The sequence below is a fragment of the Tenrec ecaudatus genome, chromosome 16 (genome assembly GCF_050624435.1).
Source record: "Tenrec ecaudatus isolate mTenEca1 chromosome 16, mTenEca1.hap1, whole genome shotgun sequence".
NCBI lineage: Eukaryota > Metazoa > Chordata > Mammalia > Afrosoricida > Tenrecidae > Tenrec > Tenrec ecaudatus.
The window spans coordinates 84968374-84991016 of NC_134545.1; the positions used below are offsets into that span (position 1 = coordinate 84968374).

The window sequence follows — 22643 nt, forward strand, 5'->3', positions numbered from 1 at the left end:
TTTAATCCTGGTCCTAGAATGCACCTTGATCATAGCTCTCACCAGCCTGTGGGCCCATCACTGTTGCTTTATGTGCCTACCACCACCACCCCTTGAAGACAGAGTCTGTGTCATGAGGTTAAAAGCCTTATCACTAGCCTAGCACATAGTATGACTTTATGAATGTTTGCGTGCATGAATGTGGGAATACCCAAATCCTGGTCTTTAGTTTGAACCTCTTATGAATAATCGTAGCTGTCTGTTGGCCTCATGGTATGAAATAGTCTAAGGTGACCAGCTCAGACTCATTCTCTAAGCCAGCAGTTCTCAACTAGCTTAGTCTCAGTGCCCTTTGTACTCTTGAGACCAAGTGAGGACTCCAACGATTGCTGATTTTTGTTAAGGTTACTCATATATTTAATCTAACTAAAAATTTAAACCGAAGGGAAATTCATCTACTTATTAATTCACTTGAAAATAATGATGCTACTCCCCATCTGAAGAAAAATCAAGGATAAATGGGAACAATTAGTCCAAAGGACTAATGGACCACACGAACTTGAGCCTCCACAACCCTGAGAGCAGAAGAACTAGATGGTGCCCAGCTACCCTTCCAATTTCTCTGAAAGAGATCACAGTAGAAGGTTGTAGGCAGAGTAAGAGCAAAATCTGGAAAAAATTTCAAAAATTTCAAAAATTTTTAAAAAACAAAACAGGCTCACTGGTTGGTTAGAGTCTGGTGAAATTCCCAAGACTATAGCCCTTCATCCCGCTTCACTCCTAGAACTAAACTCACCTGCGGGGCTCAGTTTTATATATATATATATATATATATATATACTTATTCAGGGAACCCAGCCTAACACAGTAACCTACTATTTTTGCCACCATTGGAGCCTTACTGCTTTCTTCATACATTTCTAGAATCTAGTAATGCGCAGTCAAGAAAGTCATCATTTTTCTAGTCCCTAACTAAGCTCACTTCAAACTCTTCTGCTAATCAAGAATCAGCCAATCTATGAATAATGGTTAGCTGCCCCCAAGTCCGACGTGGAATCATGCTATCTGAACTCCATGCGCATGAGCAAACCATTGATCCATGGCCACTTTTCAGAAGCAGATCGCCAGGCCTTCTTCATTTATCTTAGTCCAGAAGCTCCACTGAAACCTGCTCAGTATCCGAGGTGCTTTCACTGAAAGATAAGTGGTGTCTGAAGCTAGGGATGCTGTTGCCTGCCTGTCGATTTCAACTCCTGATACAGCCAATGGGACAGTGCGTAGCAGACTATGGGAGTTTCTAGCCTCTCATCTTTACGAGAACAGAATGCCAGGCCTTTCTCCCATGGCATTGTGAATGGATTCCTGCTAACCACCTCTCTGCCGGCACTCTGAATCTTTGAACCCCTAAGACTCCGAATTGATAGATCAAAACAAACAAGCAGACTTGTTTCTGCTAAGTCGTTTCTGACTTACGGTGACCCAGCAGCACCGAGTATATACAACCCTAGGTTTTCAAGATTGTATATTTTCTATGAGAGTAACCGCCGCATCTTTCTCCTGCAGAGTTGCTGATGGGCTGACCTTTTGGTTAGCAGCCTCGCCCTTTGACCCCTGGGCAACCAGAGTTCCTTGGCTCCATGGCTAGAACTTTAAAATTTACTAAAAGAAAGCAGTAAACAGAGACAAGCTTTTTTTTTTCAGAACCAGTAATTGATCAAGGACATCTTATTGACATTAAATTATATATAAACATGAATCACCAAAGACAGAGGGTCTCTGGCCGCCTCCCTAAATCCACAGTGACCACATCTGTCCCTGCCCTGGCTCAGAGCCTCTCCCATACAGAGTCAGTCCCAGGTGCACCTTTGAGATAACAATACTGTCTCCCAAAACAAACAGCCATTCTTCCTACACAAAGACTGCCAGTGTCCCCTCTGGCAACAAAAGGCTCCAGCATCCTGCCAGGAGGGCAAAGGGCTGGAAGCCTTTCATAAATCCCATGACGGTGGTGTGTACATGTCCCAGTGGTGATGGAGGGGGGGGGCGGACAGGAAGAGCATTCTCCAGCATTTTCTCTGCTGAAGAAAAGCTGGGGCAAGGTCTGCATGATTAATTAATCATTCCTGACCTATTCTTAATGACAATAATAACAGTGTCCTAATCTGTGGAAGGAAAGTAATAAAATATGTCTCTATCCCTTCTCAGGATTAAATTAAATCCTAGGTGAAAATCTCTTTGTAAGTTTCAACAGGCTGCACAATTGAGAGTAGTTGCCATGATTGGAAGATGGATGTTTCGCCCACATTGCCTGCGTACAAATAGATATCGGAGATCTAGTTTCACTGGAGGAGACCCAAGAGCCCTAACGCCAAAGCTCACTCAGCTCCTAGAATGGACGGAACATGTTGTTGCCATTAGCTGCCATGGACTTGACCGGGACTTTTGGTGCCCCTGACTCATGATGATTCCATGATCAATAGGATTGGACCTTGTGGTCCACAGAATTTTCATTGCCTGGTTTTCAGAAGTGGCTCACCAAACCTTTCTTCCTAGTCTTACTTAGTCCGGAAACCGCTGAAACCACTCAGCACCCTAGCAATGTGCTAGCTTCCACTGCCCAACAGTGGCTGTGGATGAGCTACTTTGGCTGAGAATGAAACTACTTGCTGCATTGGAGCTGAGAATTCTGCCAGTGAACTGCCACCTCTGCCCCTGGCAAACGGAGAAGACGTCAGTGTGGCTGACCACTATGGTTTGTTGGGGCTCATCCCTGGCCAAGTTGCCGTGCACGTGAGGCCTATATAGACCATTCTCTCTGCCCCTACGATACCAGATCTTCAAAATGCTCCACGTTCTGCCCACCATTCCCTCCTCTCTCCCCCTTTCAAAGAAATCCTTCTTTTACTATTCACATAAAAATAAGCACAGACAGTAATTTGGGAGAATGGGCCACTCTAGCTATTTAATACTAAAAATGATCAATGAGAATATATTGTGCTGATGAGATTGTGACAAAACTGGTAGGCTCTTAAAGTATTTGTGATATAACAAATTCATATACAGAGGGGAAAATGACAACGCATAACAAGTACTAGAGAGATATTACTAGTTTGTCTAGCACTCTCTCTCCCTGGAAATGACCAGGGAAACACGTCAGCAAGTGAAAGTTAAAAGGGGGCAGTCATATATATATTGACCAATAACAGGCCAACACTGAATAACAAGAGAAATGTTTTTGGGGATGTGGCTAGAGTCATTAAAGTGAACGTATAAAAACTACTCAGAATTATGAGAAAATGTGCAATTATAAGCTAACGTGATTAATATGATGCAACAGGGTAAAAATCTGTCTGTGTAGACAAGGCCTGGGATTCAGAAGACATGGGAATTGCTTTGGTTCTGTGGTGGTGAACTTTAGGTGAATTATTATTTCAAAAGATCCTTTCATGTTTTTAAAGCCTCTTTTACATAAAACAATTAAAATAAAGAAAGAAACAATCAACTGATAGAATTCTTCCAAGATCTTCCTTTTATTAAACACACACGTGCGCGCACATGCGCGCGCAGGCAAAAACCAAACTCACTGCCATTGAGTCAATTCTGACTGACAGTGAACCAATGGACAGTAGAACTGCCCCTGTGAGTCTTGAGGCTGTAAAGCCTCATCTTTCTCTGGAAGTGCCTATGGTATTTGGCTAGCAACCCAATGGCCTTGCCAATTTATTTAACAGAGGTGGCATAATGGGTTATGCTTTGGGCTGCTAAACACAGGTCAGTAGTTCAAATCTACCAGCTTCTCTGTGGGAGAAAGGTGAGGCTTTCTACCTCCCATACATAGTTAGTGTCTCAGACAGCCACAGGCGAATTTCTACTCTGTCCCATAGGGTTTCTGTGAGTCAGAAACAACTTGATAGCAGTGAATTTTAACCTTTTATGATGACATAGTGGGTTACACATTGGACTCCCAACCCAAATGTCAGCAGTTCAAAACACTAACTACTCTGCGGGAGAAAGTTAAGGCTATCTATTTCCTTAAAGATGTACTGTCTGGGGAACCCATGGGCGCTCTTCTACTCTATCCTATAGGAACAGAGTTCAACCTTTCCTGGTCGGTAAAATGGAGACGATGGTAGTACCAATTTCACAGAGTTGGGAATGTCAGTGAAATTGTTTACATAGCATAATCCTGAACTTGCTGGAAAACTACCGTATATACTCGTGTATAATCCGAGTTTTTCAGCCCAAAAAAATGTACTGAAAACTGGGGTTCAGCTTATACATGGGTCAGTGGTACCCCAGCAAGGTGTAACATCTCGCTGCCCCCCCAGGATCTCGTTGCCACCCCCCACCCCCAGGTAACAGGACAAGCGCCCATTATCTCTTGGGGGATTGCTGTTTCTCCGCTGTTCATTCAAAGTCCTACTGACACTGCAGGGCTTTGAATGTTTGTTTACTCACATCTAACCAATCAGAGCCGTCCTATGACGTGGACGGCTCCAATTCGCAGAAGCACCCGCAGTGATTCACTTACGCTAGCAGCTGAACTGGTAAGGATGTGTCTGTGGCTGTGCTCCGTCTCTCCCCTCTGGTCTCTGTGTTAATTCACATCCTGCATCCCCCACCCACACTGACCCCCCCACCCTCCTCCCGGCTAACACGTCGCAGGGGGTGAGGGGGCGGCACTACCATGAAATTTCTTCTTCAAAGTCTTGTTTTTTTTATCCTATTAGAAATGGATACTCTTGAACCAAAACAAAAACTCCGCTCATATGAGGCTGGTTTCAAAATGAAGGTTGTGTCAAGAGCAGAAGAGAGCAATAACAGTATTGCAAGTAGGGAATTCTGTATTGACGAAAAGCAAGTGAGGGAGTGGCAGAAAATGAAGGCTGACTTGGAACAGATCCCAAAAGCTAAAAATGCTGGTGGTGATTTAACGTCTTTATATGGGGTTCTAGAGAGTGAATTGCATAAATGGGTTATGGAGTGTCGTCAAAATGGTTACTGCGTAACACCATGGGAATGCACATACGTGCTCTACAAGTAGCTAAGGATGACAATATAAAGTACCAGGCATTGAAAAATTTGCTGAGTCAGCAGACTGGTGTACCTGCTTCATGTATAAGTTTGGCCCTACTATGTTTGAGACAAAGAACAAAGATTTCCCAGAAATTGCCACAAGACCTTGAAGAAAAAATTATGTCATTTCAGTTATTTATTATAAAACAAAGAAGGATTTATAATTTTAACCTGGCAGATATTGGGAATATGGATGAAAATGCCATGACTTTTGATCTCCCAAGCAACAGAACTCTGGCAAGTTTAGGAGAAAAAAATCATTTTTCTCAAAACCACAGGAAATGAATAAAAAACACTTTACAGTTGTTCTATCATGTTTGACTAATGGAACTAAGCTGCGTCCTGTCATTATTTTTAAAAGAAAGACCTTACCTAAAAAGATCAATTTCCCACCAAGAATTACTGTGCGTGCACATGTTAAAGGCTGGATGGATGAAGACAGAACAAAAAAATGGCTGGAAGAAATTTGGAACCGACGACCAGGAGCAGCCTTCAAGAAAAAGCCATCATTACTTGTTTGGGATATGTTCAGAACCCACCTATCAGATGACATAAAAAAATTGGCAAAATCCAGTAAAGTTACTTTAGCCGTTATCCCAGGTGGGCTTACATCTGTACTGCAGCCTCTGGATGTATCTTTGAATAAGCCTTTTAAAGACCGTGTGCGAAGGATGAGGCATGAATGGATGTCATCTGGTCAAGCCCGACTAACAAAAGGAGGAATTTCATGAAGCCTGACATAGAGTTTATAGCAAAGTGGGTTCGAGATGCATGGGAAGACCTTCCAGAAGACATGGTGCGACGTGCCTTCCAGAAATGTAGTATTAGTAATGCTATGGATGGCAGTGAAGACTGCGCTTTGTATGAAAATGACAGCAGTGACGGTGATGATGGTGATCTCAGTGAGGACAGCGTCTATGATGCCCTCACACCAGCTGAAGCTCTGCATTGGGATACAGATGATGACGAGGAATCCAGTTTTGAAGGATTTTAACTCTTTACATTTTAGCTTGGTTGCTGATTGAGCTCAGGGAATAGTACTCTTAAGGTATCATTGTTGATACCTTATTGTTTTTGTTGAACCTGTTTTCCACTTGCTGTGCTGGTTTACTAATGTTCAATGACTTGTCCTTTTATTTCTGTTTTTTATTTAAAATAAATATTTAAATACCTTACCCCACCGATGTCTCAATTTTTAGTAATTTTATTTTCATTTGTTTTGATTACTGAAACTCACCAATCGCTTCTGCATTTTCCACCCTAGGCTTATACTCGAGTCAATCCGTTTTTCTGGTTTCCCAGGTAAGAATTAGGTACCTCGGCTTATACCCAGGTCGGCTTATACTAGAGTATATACGGTACTCAATAAAGGTTTGTGCTGCTGTTCATTGTGATCATCATGGCGGTGGTGAGAAATCGAGACCTTCTGGAGTCAATGCCTTCACTTCAAAGCCCAAGGTCACGCTCTTGTTACGACTGTGTGGCATCCTGTTGATGCTGACCCATCGTAGCCCCTGGGACAGAAGCACTCTTTGTGGGAGCAGGGGGCCAGGCCTTTCTCTCGTGGAGCTGCTGGGTGGGTTTGATCCATCAACCTTAGGTTCGGTAGCTGGATGCCTAACTCGTGTGCCACCAGAGCGCCTTATACGACCCTGAAGGTGGAGCCAACTACAAACCTTGGAAGGTAGTTTTGTCGGTCCCTTCAAGCACCCAGTAGGTGCTTTGACGTTCCAGTAGAAAAGGCAAAGTCCATCTCTACTAGTGAGCGTGTTCGATGCTTTCAATGAGTAAGATAGAATTGTGATCTGGATGTTACTACCAACGATACGTATGCCTCAAGCTGCAAAGACAGTCATTGGAGGAGCTCAGATCTTAATTCAGTTTGTCTGACTCTGGTGATCTCAACTTCCCACTCTGTCACAGGGTTGGCCCCAATAGGGACCATCTGGCACTCGGTTGCAGGCATGAACCCCAGAGAGAGGTGCCATGGGACGTATGCAATCAGGTCTTACTCTGGCTCTTTGAGGACAGCATCGTGCCAGCACCCTGCCTGGGGCCAAACTCCAGGGCCAGGATTGCATTCCCAGCCTTAGGCAGGAGAGAGCTGAGTCAGGATACTGACTAGCAAACTTAGGCAAATCTACTTCACTGTTTCTCCACCTTGTTTGTTGCCAGAATGCCTCCACCTTACCTCCCCTCTCCCAGCCTCTTTAGACATCTTGCACATCTGCTCCTCCAATTAAAGTGTAATGTCACAGACATCGCGTACATTTGCTTATGGACTGTGGCCCTTTGAAGTTTCACAAGTCATGGTAAGAACTGAGATTTTATATTGCCCTCCCAGAAACGATTTTCCCTCCCTAAGGGCTTAAATCACCTTCATAGAGAATGCATAGTCATTGCGAATGGCCAGAGCCCTGGGAGACTGATGGGAAGCCAGTGGCACACGCGGGTGAGGTCAGGACCTTGGAGAACACCAAGAAGACACCCACCCCACCCCTGACCCAGACTAGGCCCAGAACTCCATGTTGCCTCAGGACTTGCCAGAAAGAGGTGGGAGGAGCATAGGGGTTAGGGAACTAGGCTTAGTTTTAGTTTTACTAAAATGGAAGGAACTATCAGGTTCTGATACGTAAAGAGTGGCAGTCGTAGAAACCCCGGGGGACAGTTCTACTCTGTCCTAAATTGTCGCCAAGAGTCGGAATTGACTTGAGGGCAGTGAGATCAAAATGTGAAGGCCTCTAAATTCCATTTCATGAGTCAGTTCTTGTGGGGCTGGGCATTTTGTGGGTGAGGACGTCCATTCTCAAGGTCAAAAAGTAGCTACTGGCTTTCTTCGTTACCTGAGTTCTCTAGTGGCGCCATGACAGAAGTTGACTGGAGGCTGAGAGTCTGACGAAGAAGAGATGAATTTGCAGGATGGTGCCGGCGAAGAAAACCGAAAGTACCACAGACTGCCAAAAGAACCAACAGTCTGTCTCAGAAGAAGTGCGGTCAGAATGCTCCTGAGAGGCAACGAAGGCAAGACGCGGTCTCACCTACTTTGGGCATGTTGTCAGGTGAGACCAGTCCCTGGGGAAGGACAGTGTGGTAGTTATATAATCTGTTGTCAATTTGAGACTTCAGAGTGAAGGGGTGGAATCTGGGCTGGCGATCATTGTATAGCCAATGAGACCTCTGTGCGGGCATGGCCTTCCCCTGAGGATTCTGAAAATTCCTGTATTTCCTCCTTGGAGGCGGGAGCCACTCTCTCTCTCGGGACACTCCCTGAGAGACACTCTACTGACAAGACAAATGGCACTATGCCGATAGACCCCGTGCCCTGGGAACTGGAGGAGCCACGTGGAAACCCCTGCCAGCACGGAGATGCTTACAACGCCACTGGATCCACAAGACCTGCCACCCACTGGCCTGTGATCTTCCTGCATTGGGCGTCACTGAATGTGTTTCATGAGTCTGAAGAGGGCTTTATAGATTGGTATTGGACATATTGGCTAATATCGGGCTTATGGACTTGATCTGGACTGGGCTGGGATGTTTTTTCAATATTCAACTGCTCTTGTCTATAAAGCCCTTTCTTATACCCACATGAGTGTCCATGAGTTTGTTTTTCTAGTCTACCCGGAATAACACAAACAGCAAGCTTGGAAAAGTAGCAGGGCAGCATAAAACAGGAAGCCCTTCGACAAGATGGATGGACATAGTCGCTGCAAAGATAAGCTTAAACCTAAGAACAGCTGCGAGGCTGGCACCGGCCTGGGCAGTGCCCCATTCTGTTGTTCATGGGCTGTCAATGAGTCATAATCGACTTGACAACACCTACCAACAACAACAACAATAGGAAGCCAAATTCAGGGGCCAGTTCTAGGCTTTCTCTCTGTGCTGGCTCAGAAGGAAGATTTTTATGTCCTTTGAATTCTGATAGCAACCCCATAGGGCAGAGTAGAACTGCCCCTGTGGGGTTTTATAGGAGTCGAAAGCCTAGTCTTTCTCTAGTGCAGCAACTGGTGGATTCGCACTGCTGACCATGCAAGTTACAGCCCAGTGTGTAACCTCCTACCCCACCAGGAAATGGACTCCAGGGTGCTGAGTATTTTAGGTTTGAGCTTCTGCTCCTGGGCAATCTTCATGTAGTTTGGCATCTCTTTCCCCATCTCTGCCTCTGCCCACTTGTTTAATCTCCTTTTGTATCTTAGAAGACGGGAACCCTGGTGGTATAGTGATTACATGCTGGATTGATAACTGCAAGGCCAGCAGTTTGAAACCACTAGTCTCTTCTCCAGAGAAGGACTGGGCTCTCTACGCCTATAAAGAGTTACAGTCTCAGAAATTCACAGCGGGTAGTTCTGCCCTGTCCTAGAGGGTCACTCTGAGTCCAAATGGACTGGATGGTAATGAGGTTTTTCTTGTTTTGTTTTGGACCTTAAAAGAGATTGGCACAATCCACAGGATCTAGCCGGTCTCATTAACATAACAGAGATGACACATTCCCCAGTGGGATTATAGTCACAGGGCATAGAGGTTAAGATTTAAGACACACACAGATTAGGGGGGGGGGGGGCGGGGAACTCAGTGTGGAGAAGGGAGATAATGCAGTACGTAACAATGGCACATCATCAGGCTGTATAATGAGTTCAAAGTCTTATGAAGAGGCCCAGTGCATTTGGAGCCGGAGATTTTCAGAGGTTGGGACCGTGGCACCATTTGTGATAGCTGCTGTGAGCTGAAAATCTAATCAATATGACTTACCACCTGCCGAGAGACCAACCTGTCTAAGCACGTGGCTGTTGTTTGCGTATTGTCAAATCAACTCTAACTCAGAATGACTCTCCAGGGCAGAATAACCCTGACCCCAAAGGGCTTCCTAGGCTGCAATCTATGAAAGCAAAACACCAGGTCTTTCTTCCGTGGCACTGCTAGTGGGTTCCAGCTGCCTTGCTCTAAGCATGCGATTGTGCGATTGTATTTCATCGTCACAATCATCTTCTCTGGTGGGTGTTTGCATTAGGCAAGGAGGAGTGAGGTGAGTAAGTTTACTCAGGACTCCCACGGCTGTTCACTGGCAGTGCCAGCCCTGGACCTCAGACAACCCAACTCTGACAAGCCCCAGTGCTTCTCTGAGCCATGGGCCCCGGCGGGGTTGTTGCTTTCTGCAAAGCCAAACTCACTGACATGGAGTCGATTCCAACTGCTAGGTAGGGCTGAATCACTAGCCCGTGAACCGGCCTAGCACGGGACTAGCCTCTTCCCTACTCAACCTTCCCACGAGCATCTTTTGGACTTAAGGGCTCAACATTTATCCTGTCACTCCTATGATTTACCCACCCAAGGCACCCCTCCCCACCAGCCCTCGGAAGAATGCTCCAATTCATTATCGATGCTTCAAGGACCCTTCATTATCTGCCCCGTTTCCTATCGCCCACCTCCTTCTTTCCTTTGTACCTCAAACTTGACTCCAGCCTCCTTCCTGGTGCACTTACACACACAAACACACACACACACACACACACACACACACACACAGCTTCACTGTGGCCTCTGCCATGCCTGGACCTTGAAGATGTTGTCCTTTCCAGCTGGAAACTTCCTTCCTTCCCAACAACGTTTTAAAGGGAATACAGTGTCCTCATCTCGCAGGTTTTATTCAGAGCTCAGCAATTCTTCAGGTCTTGACACCCCAAAAACACTGTGGGCAGTGAGCCCACTGCCCACAACTCCTGGTGACCTTGGGCAAGGTCGTCATATCAAAGCCACCAGTGGCTCCAGTGAAGAAAGACGAGGTTCTCAATTTCCAGAAGAGACAATCTATAGAAGCTTGCTATGAGTTGACATTGACCTGTGGCAGTGGGTCCCGAGTTACTCTGTAGGACTGACTAGAGTAGCCCCATAGGGTTTCCAAGGCTACGAATCTTGCCAGAAGCAGCAACCACATCTTGTTTCTGTAGCTGGTGGGTTCAAGTCACCAGTCTTTCAGCTGTCGGCTGATTGATTAGCCGCTATACTGCCAGGGCTCCTTGCCTGTCCGAATCACTAAACAAAATAATACAAATCACTAAGATAGATGCTCCTGACTCACAGTGACCCTAGAGGGCAGCGTAGAACTGTCCTTTGGGATCTCTTAGGCTGTAAGTCTTTATGAGAGCAGAAAGTATCCTCTTTCTCTCACGGCACGCCCTAATAGGTCCATCAAATACAATGGAGAAAAGACTATCACCACATCACTCTGGACTGCTCCGATTGTCCTGGAAAACTATTGGGGATCGCAATAGACAATGAGGGTTGGTGTATATTCTGAAAAAAAAAAAAAAACTCTTACTGTACACCATGCACTGACTGAATGGCTTAAGAGATCATGTCTTATGTAATGATCACGCCACCTTACTGAATTTGGTGAAGTCCAGATGAAGAAGCCGAAACTCAGAGAAGTTAAGCAACTTGCACAAAGGTCCTCGACTGGACATGATCGAGCCTGGTGTTTGTACCCAAGCCTGTGCAAAATTGAAATCCAGGCTCTAAGTCTTTGGAAAACACCACTTCTGGAAATCATACTATCCTGACTGATTTAGCAAGAAAACCAAAGCTATTTCTCCTGAAGTGCAGGTGACCAAGGAAAATGATAACTATCTCAGACTAGTGAAGAGGTTGCCCCATGTTGCTTCTGAGACTGTCAAGGAAGAATGAGGGGCTTCGTTAGGGTTTGTGGGAACATTCCATGATCTTTTCACTCCATTTTTTCCACCCAAAAAGTGGAAGGTAAGTTCCTTAAGGGGAAGCATCTAAGTCTCAGCTGTCTCTGTATCCCTCAGCCCAACATTCGGAACCGAGGGGAGCCCTTCACAGATGTTGACTGAAGACAGGAGGTTGAGTGTTGCAAAAGTGGAATGTGTTACCCTGGGTGGGGGGAGTGAAATCCTGATCAATACTGCCCAGTGTAAGGCTGGTGGACCACTTGACAGAGCACCGTAGAAAGGATCATACGAAGGATGCTGTACCCTGGACTAGATGCCCTTGAAAGCCCCTGGATGCTCAGTGATTCTGTAATTACTGGGCTGAGTCTGGGTCAGCCTTTGGCAACGCACGAGTGCACTTGGATCTCATAAGATAGAGAACAGGAGTGAATGGGCTTCAAGGCGTCCAGAACCCAAGCTTCCCCTCCTTCCAGCCCCATTCAGAGAAGTCAGAAATGGTTCATTGTAAGTCTGGCATGTTAGAGACCTCTCCTTGGAGCTGTTCCAAAGGCTAATCTAGAAATAGAGACCATTGAGTCATTTAGAAAGAAAGGCTCTTTGCCTGGGGGGTCTCAGCTGTTGTGATGGGATGTGAAGAAGGAGAGGAGCGATCCTAGTAGGTGGTTAAGGAAGAAAAACAACAATACATCCACAAGTAAGTTCCAGACAGTCCCTTGCTGAAAGGACTTGAAGGGGCCCCACAAAGGGTACCCTGTGTCTGCTGTTGTTCCCCACATGCAAACCTTCAGAGCTGCCTCCCGTCTCCAGCCCAGAGTGGACTGAGTCCCATCAGAGGACAGCCCGGGCCCAGAGCTTTCTGCTCAGCTTCCCCAGAGGGCAAATGTGGGTGGGTGGCTCAGGAGGCTGATAAGCCATTGTATGAGCAGTTATGTCATCAGACCTTCAGATTTTACTTTGGAAAGGTCCATGCACCCTACAAAGAACAAGTCTTCGGGAAGATGCAAAACCACATGTCTAGTAGCGGGAGATCACTTAGGTAGATGATTCGATTTGCCCCTTGAATCGACACCTGCTGCACAAATGTTGAATGAAGTGATTGAGTACAAATATCATCCTCTTACCAACAGGCCTCATGGCATCTATTTGGTCCAACTACTACATCTCTGGTTTGCTTTGTTTCTTTAATTATTAGAATCCACACTTTTATCTTTTCACCTGCTTCTCTCAACTTAAAGACCAACCTTCCCAGTTTGTATCTAGCTAGAGCTCCGGATACACTTCCTTGGACCTGCCTTTGCCAAGTACTGTCTTACCTGGACCTGAACTACGGTGACCGCCACCCCAGTTGCACCTCTAACCCCTTTATCAGGGAGCTGAGCTCTCGGGTCTCCTCGATAGTTTTCCTTCAGCTGCTAAGCAAATGTGGGGAACACAGAGTACGATCATTTGGTGAGGCCCACCACCTTTTCTTCCCCATCCCCAACAGAAGAGCGTGCTCGCTCCTCTGGGTAAAGCTTCTGCCTGCTAACATGAAGCCATGGCTGCAACTAGATGAAAAACCTGTGCTCCCCTGGCGACCCTTGACCCGGGAATGTCGTACGTGCCTTTCCACCAAGCTGCCTTCTCTTAGAACTCACCAACAACTTCTTTGGTTACCCAAAATGCCAACATGTGAAAAGGATAAGAAATAGGATTTGACTGTGGATTGAAAGTTCCCAGGACATAGCTTGCTTATACAGGTGGATGCTGTCCCCACAATTGCTGCCGGGGTGGGGGGGGGTGCATGTGTACACAGATGTTGCACACATACATACCTCTCACAGGCAGAGAGACACAGAGGCAGATGCTACTCACGTAGACAGATGTCCACCAGGAATACGATATACACCAGAAGCTCCCGCAGGGTGGCCTTGATATAAAGTTCCCGGTTCTCGGCTGTATTCTCAGTCAGGTTTGTTCCCCAAAGTCCTGAGGAGCATTGGAGAGATGCCCAGAGTGCCCCCAGCAGCATAGTAACACAATGCCCCCACCCCCCTTTGCCTCCAGTGATTGAATACCTATCTGGCCCTGAACTTGACCTCCATGCTGACCCCTGCCCTCTGCTCCTCTCCATCACTTTATCTCTTTTCTGAATCTGGCCACGCTAACCACACCTGGGTCTGCCCTCCACCATCAGCCTCACTCTGAAACACCCCCGGCAGAGGCATGGGGAGAACCCTGGGTTGAGGAAAAGCGGGGCTTGGAAAGGGGGTCCTGGCTCTCAGTGGGGGCAGTTCAGGGTCTCACAGCACCTGTGTCCTCCCTCACACCAGCTCCACGCATCTCTCTGAGTCCCACACCAGCTCCCTCCACCGGGAGACCAGAGAGTTTTGTCCCTGGGCCGTCCAACTCCCCTGCCACAAGTCCCTGTCACAAAAGTGCCTTGAGATTCCCCTCTTCTTTGGGCCACAATCTCCCTCCTCCTGACTTCTACCTCCCAGGAGAACCTTTCCCCTCCCAGGTACCTCGGATGCTTCCAGGAATGTGGAGGCAGCAGCTGGGCCCCAGGCTCCTGGGTGCCTTCTCCCGAGGAGGGCCGGCTTCAGGCTTCCTGGGTGGGGAAGGGGAGGGCACCGCACTGGAGAGGGTGCAGATCCTCAGGGTTCCATGTGGGAAAGGGGGACCGCTACAGGCAGGTTTGTCCCAGGCTCCGCTCCTCAGCTTTCGAAGCTCCAGCCCCTCCAGACCTTCCATGGCATCCAGGAGGATGCGGTGGAGAGCCAGGTGGCCTGAGCCCCAACTCTCACCTGGAGTGGTCCAGCCTCACCAGCAGAGGACAAAGGGAAGGGAGCCTGACTGACAGCTGCTGGACGCTCACAGCCTCCTCTGCTCCTTTTGTAGGGGGAGTGGATGCCTGCTGGCAGGAGGCCAGGGTCTCCCCCCCCCCACCCCATAGGGAAGACCATTCATCCTGTCAGGGGCTCCTTTTCCCCTCTTGCTGCAAGTCCAGGGGGATAAGAAGAAAGGAGGTGCACGGGAGTGGGGAGGCAGGGCTTGAAAGAGGGCCGGGTGGGGGTGGGGGGAGCTGAAAGAGTGCGAAGAAGCCCTGGACGCTGGGGGTGGGGTGGGAGGAGGAAGGGTGGATGAAGGAGGTCCAGACTGGGAGCGGGGTGGGCCTAGGGGAGCACTGATAAATTAATGGGAGGAGAGGCTGGTGGCTCCACTGTGATCGGAGCTAATTTCCACTAAGAGCTCCTGAAAGAGCCAACACGGATTGGGGTGGGGACAGAGACCAGGAAAGGGAGACTGCACTGTGCCTCCTCCCTACCGGGCTCAACCAAAGGTGTCGGAGCTCTCCTTGTCTTACCTTGATCTGTCCCCAGGTAGATGGCAGTCTACCTGCTTGCCCCAGCCTATGACTAGGAGGAAAGCTGTTTCTTAAGTGTGGAGGGGCTCAGTCGAGGAGAAAGGTGAAGGGGGTGGGGTGGGGAGAGGGACTGAGTCAGTGAGCAAAAGGCAAGCACCCTGTGACTTAGGGTCCCTTCAGGGGAGTGAATACTGGGCCCAGGTCAGCCGGCAACCTTCTCCCCTGTCTCTGCTTCGTTCGCACTGGGTCCGGGGTGGTGAAGTTGGGCGCTGTATGGAAGTAGCGGAGAAATCAGAATCGATCTGCTTTCTTTCCAATCGGAGGTCTCAGAATTGAGACCCTGGGGTGCCCAACTCTGACCTGTGATCTCCTACCCCGGTTCACCGACAGGCATGTGCAGTGCCTCCGGATGGGTTGGTCCTCCAAGGACTGGTAGTTCGAGTATTCCGTCCCTTATCTTCTATGGCTATTGGGAGAGCTGTCCCTTCTCCAACTCCTGGGTCTCCAGCATGGTAGCTAGTGGCCCTCCAGTCCATTCCACCTCAGGATGGCTCTAGGCAGGAAGATGGGAGCCTCGTTCCTGGGGTCTCCAGGCCATGACCTTGTGGAAGCCGACTGCCAGGATCGTCTTCTGAGGCATCTCCGGTGAGTTTGAACCCACCATCTTTCTTATCGTAGTCAAGTGCGTAACCATTGGAGCCACTCAGGGACACGCAAGCTCTCCACCTTGACCTACTCTTTGCTTCCATGGTCTGAGGCCCACTTTCACGTTGGCTAAACATCAGCTCGGTTGGTACAAGTCCTGAGTGTCCCCCTTAAGCAATCCTGACAACCTGGGACCGGTCTCAGCTCCTTGAGAAAGAACTGAACTTCAACTTCGCCACAGTCTAGGTTGGAAACCATGACTGTCCTCCCCTCTGGGTGTGCTGCAGAGTGTTCCTGCCTGAGATGGAGATATTACACAGGGAATGAGCTCCCTGCCTGGGCTGGAACTAAAGACTCTCAGCAAGACTTGCCAGCTGGAGTCGTCCCCCACCTCGCCCCTGAACCCACCAGCATAACACTCTGCACGGAGACCTTGCGTGCGTGTGGCAGAGCCGAGTGGCCAGATGACGTTTTCTTGGCTGTGGTCATGACAGAAGCAGACGGCTTTTCTTCCACGGTGCCTCTGGTGGATTCGAATAGCCAACCTGTAGGTCAGTCGTTATTGTTGCTAGGTGCTGTCTACTAGGTTGCAACTCCTAGAGAGCCCGTGTGACAGCCCGGTGCGGCTTCGAGGCCATAAACATTAGGGGAACAGATTGTCAGTTCTTTCTGCCTCAGAGTTGCTGGTGCCTCCATAGTCACATGCAAGCTCTTTGCTCTGCCCTGGGGTTGCTGAGAATTAGAACGGGACTCCACAATAATGGGTTTGGGCCTTTTTAGTTTAAGACACAAACCAATGTGCTTGTTTTCTTGGGGAAGAAGGATAAGCCATTATGTCTGCGTGGGGACTCTCTTGTGTTAAATCAGCTGATGGCAATGGGAAGGGAGCTGCTCTTGCTGATATTTGCAAAAGGCCCTTTGGCTTACAAAACCAGACCTCGGCAGAGTGGTGAACAGGAACCTAACAGTCCGGTTCAGAGAAGTAGGACAAGGAACAGGAAACAGTTCCTGACTGCACTGTGGTCACTTTGATTTGGGGGTGGTTTGGGGGAGACCTGTGAGCAGTGGGGATTAAAATGGACTCAAGGCGATTGATGGTTTAGCTCATCCCACCCACTGGGAACTCAGATTTCCGGTTGGACAGCCCCCAGGCTCCCACCTGGGCAGTGTTCCCAAATCCGTCTGGAGCACTTCCAATGGGTGCGGATGCACCCAGCATACCCCCAGGAGCGCCGGTTAGGTAATGCAGCTTAAGAAACTTACTCAAGAGGCCTTCTGCATTCCTCGGGTGTTTGATCTTGCTCAAGAGGCTGTAAATATAACCATCAAATGGGATCGCCTGATGATTTTGTGCACCACAATTCACCATGTCCTCAAGCTTTGATTGCACTTGACTTTCCCAGCGTGACTGGGCCCTGTTTAAAAAGAAGGGTGGGGGGAGGACACGGTTCAGGGAGGTCATGTGGCTCAGGCTGCCTCCTATGTACTCAGCAAAACCCCAGAACCTTAAAGTTTAAAGCAAAACTTTTGGGCTTAACTCTTGGCTCAGTCATTTCACTGGCTGATTAGTTCTAGGAAAGTCGCTTTTGAGAATTCTGTTACCTATATTATCTGCAAAGTATTCATTGTAATGCCTACCCAAATGACGGTTTGGGGGGACTAAAATAGAAGAATGTAAAAGTCATTCTCAACAGTATACTAGAAAGTCCCCAAATAAATTCAATTATTTTGCCATCACTTTCATTCTTGGGCCCATCCAGCAATTCATGGTGAAGGCAGTACCTTCAGCCAGGACTTGATTTCCATTCTCTGAGGGACAAGGGTTCCAGGATGCTCTGGGCATGCCCATCTCTTTCCCAGAAACTGCATTCTGCAGAACTGAATGGAAGCATTTGGGACAGAGGAGACTGTAAAATGGAGTCTTGGAAGGCAAGCATGTCTTCGAAGAGCGGTAGAGACCATGGTCAGCCTTGTGGTCCATCAGAACCTGAAGCCCCTCTTCATCAGGGAGCCTCTTAGCTTCCCTGACAAATCCATCCCATTGTTCCACTGGGATCCGTTTGGGGTCACATGCTATTTTTAGTTATGGGGTAGAGAGAATCACCCATTTTTTGCCATCTCTTTTACCCCATGCTCACACAGGGTCACCCACATACACTGGACTCTGAAAGACACCAAAGTTGCTAGGAAGGAATCTTTTTTTTTTTAACATTTTATTAGGGGTGCATACAACTCTTATCACAATCCATACATATACATACATCAATTGTATAAAGCACATCTGTACATTCTTTGCCCTAATCATTTTCAAAGCATTTGCTCTCCACTTAAGCCCTTTGCATCAGGTCCTCTTTTTTACCCCTCCCTCCCCTCTGCCCCCTCCCTCATGAGCCCTTGATAATTTATAGATTATTATTTTGTCTTATCTTGCCCTATCCAGCGTCTCCCTTCAACCCCCTTTTCTGTTGTCCATTCCCCAGGGAGGAGGTCACATGTAGATCCTTGTAATCGGTTCCCCCTTTCCAACCCACTCACCCTCTACTCTCCCAGTATCGCCCCTCACACCCCTGGTCCTGAAGGTATCATCCACCCTGGATTCCCTGTGCCTCCAGCTCCTATATGCACCAATGTACAACCTCTGCTCTATCCAGACTTGCAAGGTAGAATTCGGATCATGGTAGTGAGGGGTTGGGGGGGAGGAAGCATTTTGGAGCTGGAGGCAAGCTATATTCTTCATCGGTGCTACATCGCACCCTGACTGACTCATCTCCTCCCCTAGACCCCTTTGTGAGGGGATCTCCAGTGGCCGAAAAAGGGCTTTGGGTCTCCACTCTGCACTTCCCCCTTCATTCACTATGGTAAGATTTCTTTTTTGATGATGCCTTATACCTGATCCCTTTGACACCTCATGATCGCACAACTGGTGTGCTACTTCCATGTGGGCTTTGTTGCTTCTGAGCTAGATGGCCGCTTGTTCACCTTCAAGCCTTTAAGACCCCAGACACTATCTCTTTTGATAGCCGGGCACCATCAGCTTTCTTCGCCACATTTGCTTTTGTACCCGTTTGTCCTTGGCTATCGTATCATGGAGGTGTGCAGCCAATGATATGATTTTTTTGTTCTTTGATGCCTGATAACTGATCCCTTCAGAACCACGTAATCACACAGGCTGGTGTGTTCTTCCATGTGGGCTTTGTTGCTTCTGAGCTAGATGGCCGCTTGTTCACCTTCAAGCCTTTAAGACCCCAGACACTATCTCTTTTGATAGCCGGGCACCATCAGCTTTCTTCACCACATTTACTTGTTCACCCACTTTGGCTTCAGCAGTTGTGTTGGGAGGCTGAGCATCATAGAATGCCAATTTAATAAAAGAAAGTATTCATGCATTGAGGGAGTGCTTGAATAGAGGCCCAAGGTCCTTCCGCAACCTTAATACTAAACCTATAAATATAGACACATGGATCTATTTCCCCATCCTCATATATATATTTGCACGTACATGTCTTTGTCTAGACCTCCATAAATGCCCTTTGCCTGCTAGGAAGGAATCTCGTGACTCATCTCCTTATACGTTCTCCAGGAGGAACCTTTCACCTTCCAGAAAAAAGATCCCTGGGGTGAGTTACATTTCCGCTTGGCTAGGGACCAGCAAGCTGCATATCACCTTCTGTGTCCTCCAGAGTGACTCTCCACTGTAATTACTGCAGTAAACAGAAATGACAGGACAGCCTCCGTTCAAAGCAGTGGTCACTCTGACAATGGAAGGCCATCAAAAATGACTTAGCTATAAGAAAGAGCCCTGGATATGAGACCTTAAGCATCACCAATACATCATTAGTCAACGGTGTGAAAAAATTCTAAGAAAGGAGTCACTCAAGTTCTCAGCAACAAACATGGTGACTCAAGCAAAGAGACATGAGTAGACTAAGCCGAGTGAGTTCCCTTGTCTCTGTTTTTATGCAAAAGATGCCACGCACTGTGCCAGGCCTATGAGGAGACCCTGCTGTCCTCCACCGCCTTTGGGAAGGTTGGTTATGTGCTGTTCTGGCCCAAGTGTCTCTAACCTAAGAGCCCAAGAGCAGAACAATTTGTTCTGGAACGTCACAGAGAGGCTGGAGACAAGCTCCTTCTGTGATCAAGACCATCTACTTATCCTTTGTCCTCTTCCCTGTCACTTCTCCCATGTCACAAGTCATCCTAGAATACATTTTGTCATTCATTTCCATGTCTCCAAAGAGTCTTTTTGAGTGAGACCATTTGCCCCTCCTGTCCACAGAAGTCTGGTCCGATGGAGAAAAACCACTCCAAATCAGGTCAGTGGCAAACAAGCAATGTGTCAACAGACTCGTGGAAGCTAGCCCTGGTCTTTCTGAACTCCTGGAAACTTAGCTCTGACCATGTCCCTGCTTGCTGGGTAGAGTTCACAAGGTTCTGGAGTAATCAACTCCTCAGCATGATCATTTCCAGGCAGAGCTTGGCTGCTTCAGGCTTCGAGAGTGGATGCCCATGATCAATCAGGCCACCTTCTCGCGGGAGTGCTGTGGGTAAGGAAAGAGTCCAGTGTGGAGTTCAGCGTTCTACGCTGCAAAGAAAGGGAGAGCTCCCCGCAGGAGGAGGGAGGAGAAGACTCGAGAGTGGAACTGGGGGTGGGGAGCGTTGACAGGAGAGTTTGAGGCAGGGGACAGGGGAGACTCCCGTTCTTCAGACTCCTGGAAGTGCTTATTCCATCTCACCTTGGGTCAACGGCCCAAGTCCATGACAAGAGGACGCTAGGACTCCAGGGCCCATCTTCCCAGCACACACTCTCTGACACCGTTCAAGCAGTCGCTCCAGACACCCCCTGGTCCCAGCCACTGTGCGTGTGATTTCTTCTCATCAGGGTCCTCGCTCCAGGTATCCGTTCATTCCAGAGCATTTAGTGGGTGCCAGTGCTCCAGTGGGAGTGGTGCTCAGCCCTGGTGGCCCTGGGCAGGGCCAGGAGTTAGCACACTGGGCTGGTCACGGAACAATGGTAGGTTTGAGTCCACCCAGAGGCTCCTGGAGATGTACTTTGAAAAAGCTGTCATTCAAAACCCTTTGGGGCATGGTTGGGGCATGGAAATGGCATGAGGGGGAGTCCACTTCCTTGGGAAGACCAAGCAGCCAATGAGACCATCATGGCCTCTGCACTGTGGAGCTTCCATTCCAAAGGAGAAGACAGGTGTTGCAGAAATAATCACAGAACACGCCTATTATTTATAGATATAAAGTGTCCTGCAAAGGAGAGCAGTACAGGGTGCTACAACAACTCTCCACTCAGCAAGAAGTCATCACCTGGTGGATTCCTTGGCACGAGTGTTGTCCGTGAAGGGACTTCGTGTTTTGCCTCCTGAGGCCAAGATGTATTCCCCACGGCCTTCTCGGAAGGAGAGGAAAGGAAAGGACAGACATGAAATGAGAAAAGTTGACAGACGACGGCCACGAAGGTGACTGGATGAGAAGCACCGCAGCGTGGGTTTGTGTGAGGGGTGCAGGCGCCGATGACTCTGTAAGTGACATGCATATCACCTGGCTTACCTGGCTTCCTGGGGGCTCCATGCCTGTCAGGAATTGGGAATTTGGAAAGAGGCCTGGATTCTGTAGGAAGGGTTGGGAGCCGCACCAAGGAGTGCTGTTTGTTTTTAAACAGTGTTAGGGACACTTCATCCGCTTATCATATGAAGCGCGAGTCCAATCATATCAAGAAGAGTTGTCCAATCTTTATCACAAGCCATTTGAGAACATTTTTTTCTTCCTTGTTCTCATTGTGACTCATGTAGTTTCCCGCCCCCCAATTTCGGCAAACATAGATTCAACAAAACATTCTCCCAGCCAACAACGTCCACATGTAGAATTCAGTGCCATCGAGCACACTCTTCAGGCTGTCCAACCACTATTGCGATCCCTCTCCACATTGTTCCACCGCCATTCAAGGAACTCAGCGCCCCACTTAGCAAAACCTCTGCCTCCTTCACCTATCGTAAGTGTGTCAGTCTGGGTACATTAGAGAAACAAATCCACAGAAACTCATGTAGAAGAGAGAGTTTTATATAAAGGTTAAGTGCATATCAAGAAAACATCCCAACCTAGTGCTGCTCAAGCCCACAAGTCCAACATTAACCTATATGTCCAATACCAATCTACAAAGTCCTCCTCATCTTACAAAACACGGGCAATGATGCCGACTGCAGGAAGAAAGCCGAGTCAGTGAATGTGTAAGCATCTCAGCGCTGGCAGGGGTCTCCACACAGCTGCTCCAGCACCCAGGACTGCATCAGGGTAGGTCCATGTGACTTCTCCTTGGGGATGTCTTGCAGGAAGTGAACCTTGCCAGCTGAATCAGGGAGCTGGCTAAGGCAGCTGCACCCTGGTCTGACCATCACAAAGTAAGAGACCCGAGAACTCAAAAGGCGAGTCTCAATGAGCCATTTATTCCTCCGCCCTTCAATTGACCCCACATGTGTTTATCAACCAGGTTGCACAATAAACTAACTACCACGGTGAGCATAGGTCAAGTTGGATTTCTTTTTCTTTCTTAGTAGTTTTCTTAATAAAACACATTATCAATCATATGACTCCATAGTCAAACTGCTTTTTTTGTTTTAATAATTTTATTGGGGCTCAGACAACTCCTATCACAACCCATACATACATCAATTGTAAAAAGCACATTTGTGCATTCATTGCCCTCATCATTCTCAAAACATTTGCTCTCCAATTAAGCCCCTGGCATCAGCTCCTCATTTCGCCCCCTCCCTCCCCACTCCTCACCCCCATCAACCCTTGGTAATTTATAAATTATTATTTTGTCCTATCTTTCCTGTCCGACGTCTCCCTTCACCCACTTTTCTGTTGTCCATCCCCCAGGGAGGAGGTCACATGTAGCTCCT

General features: G+C 47.9%; 1 protein-coding gene across 1 annotated transcript in view; it reads right to left on the reverse strand.

The window, feature by feature from the left end:
* Positions 1-22643, reverse strand: part of PKD2L1 (polycystin 2 like 1, transient receptor potential cation channel) — a 77241-nt gene that overhangs the window by 25808 nt on the left and 28790 nt on the right. Inside the window, exons 4-5 of the mRNA XM_075533455.1 lie at positions 14249-14530; positions 13599-13712 (exon numbers count right to left, since the gene is read on the reverse strand). Coding sequence (XP_075389570.1) covers positions 13599-13712; positions 14249-14530 — 396 coding nt within the window. The remainder of the gene's footprint in view (positions 1-13598; positions 13713-14248; positions 14531-22643) is intronic.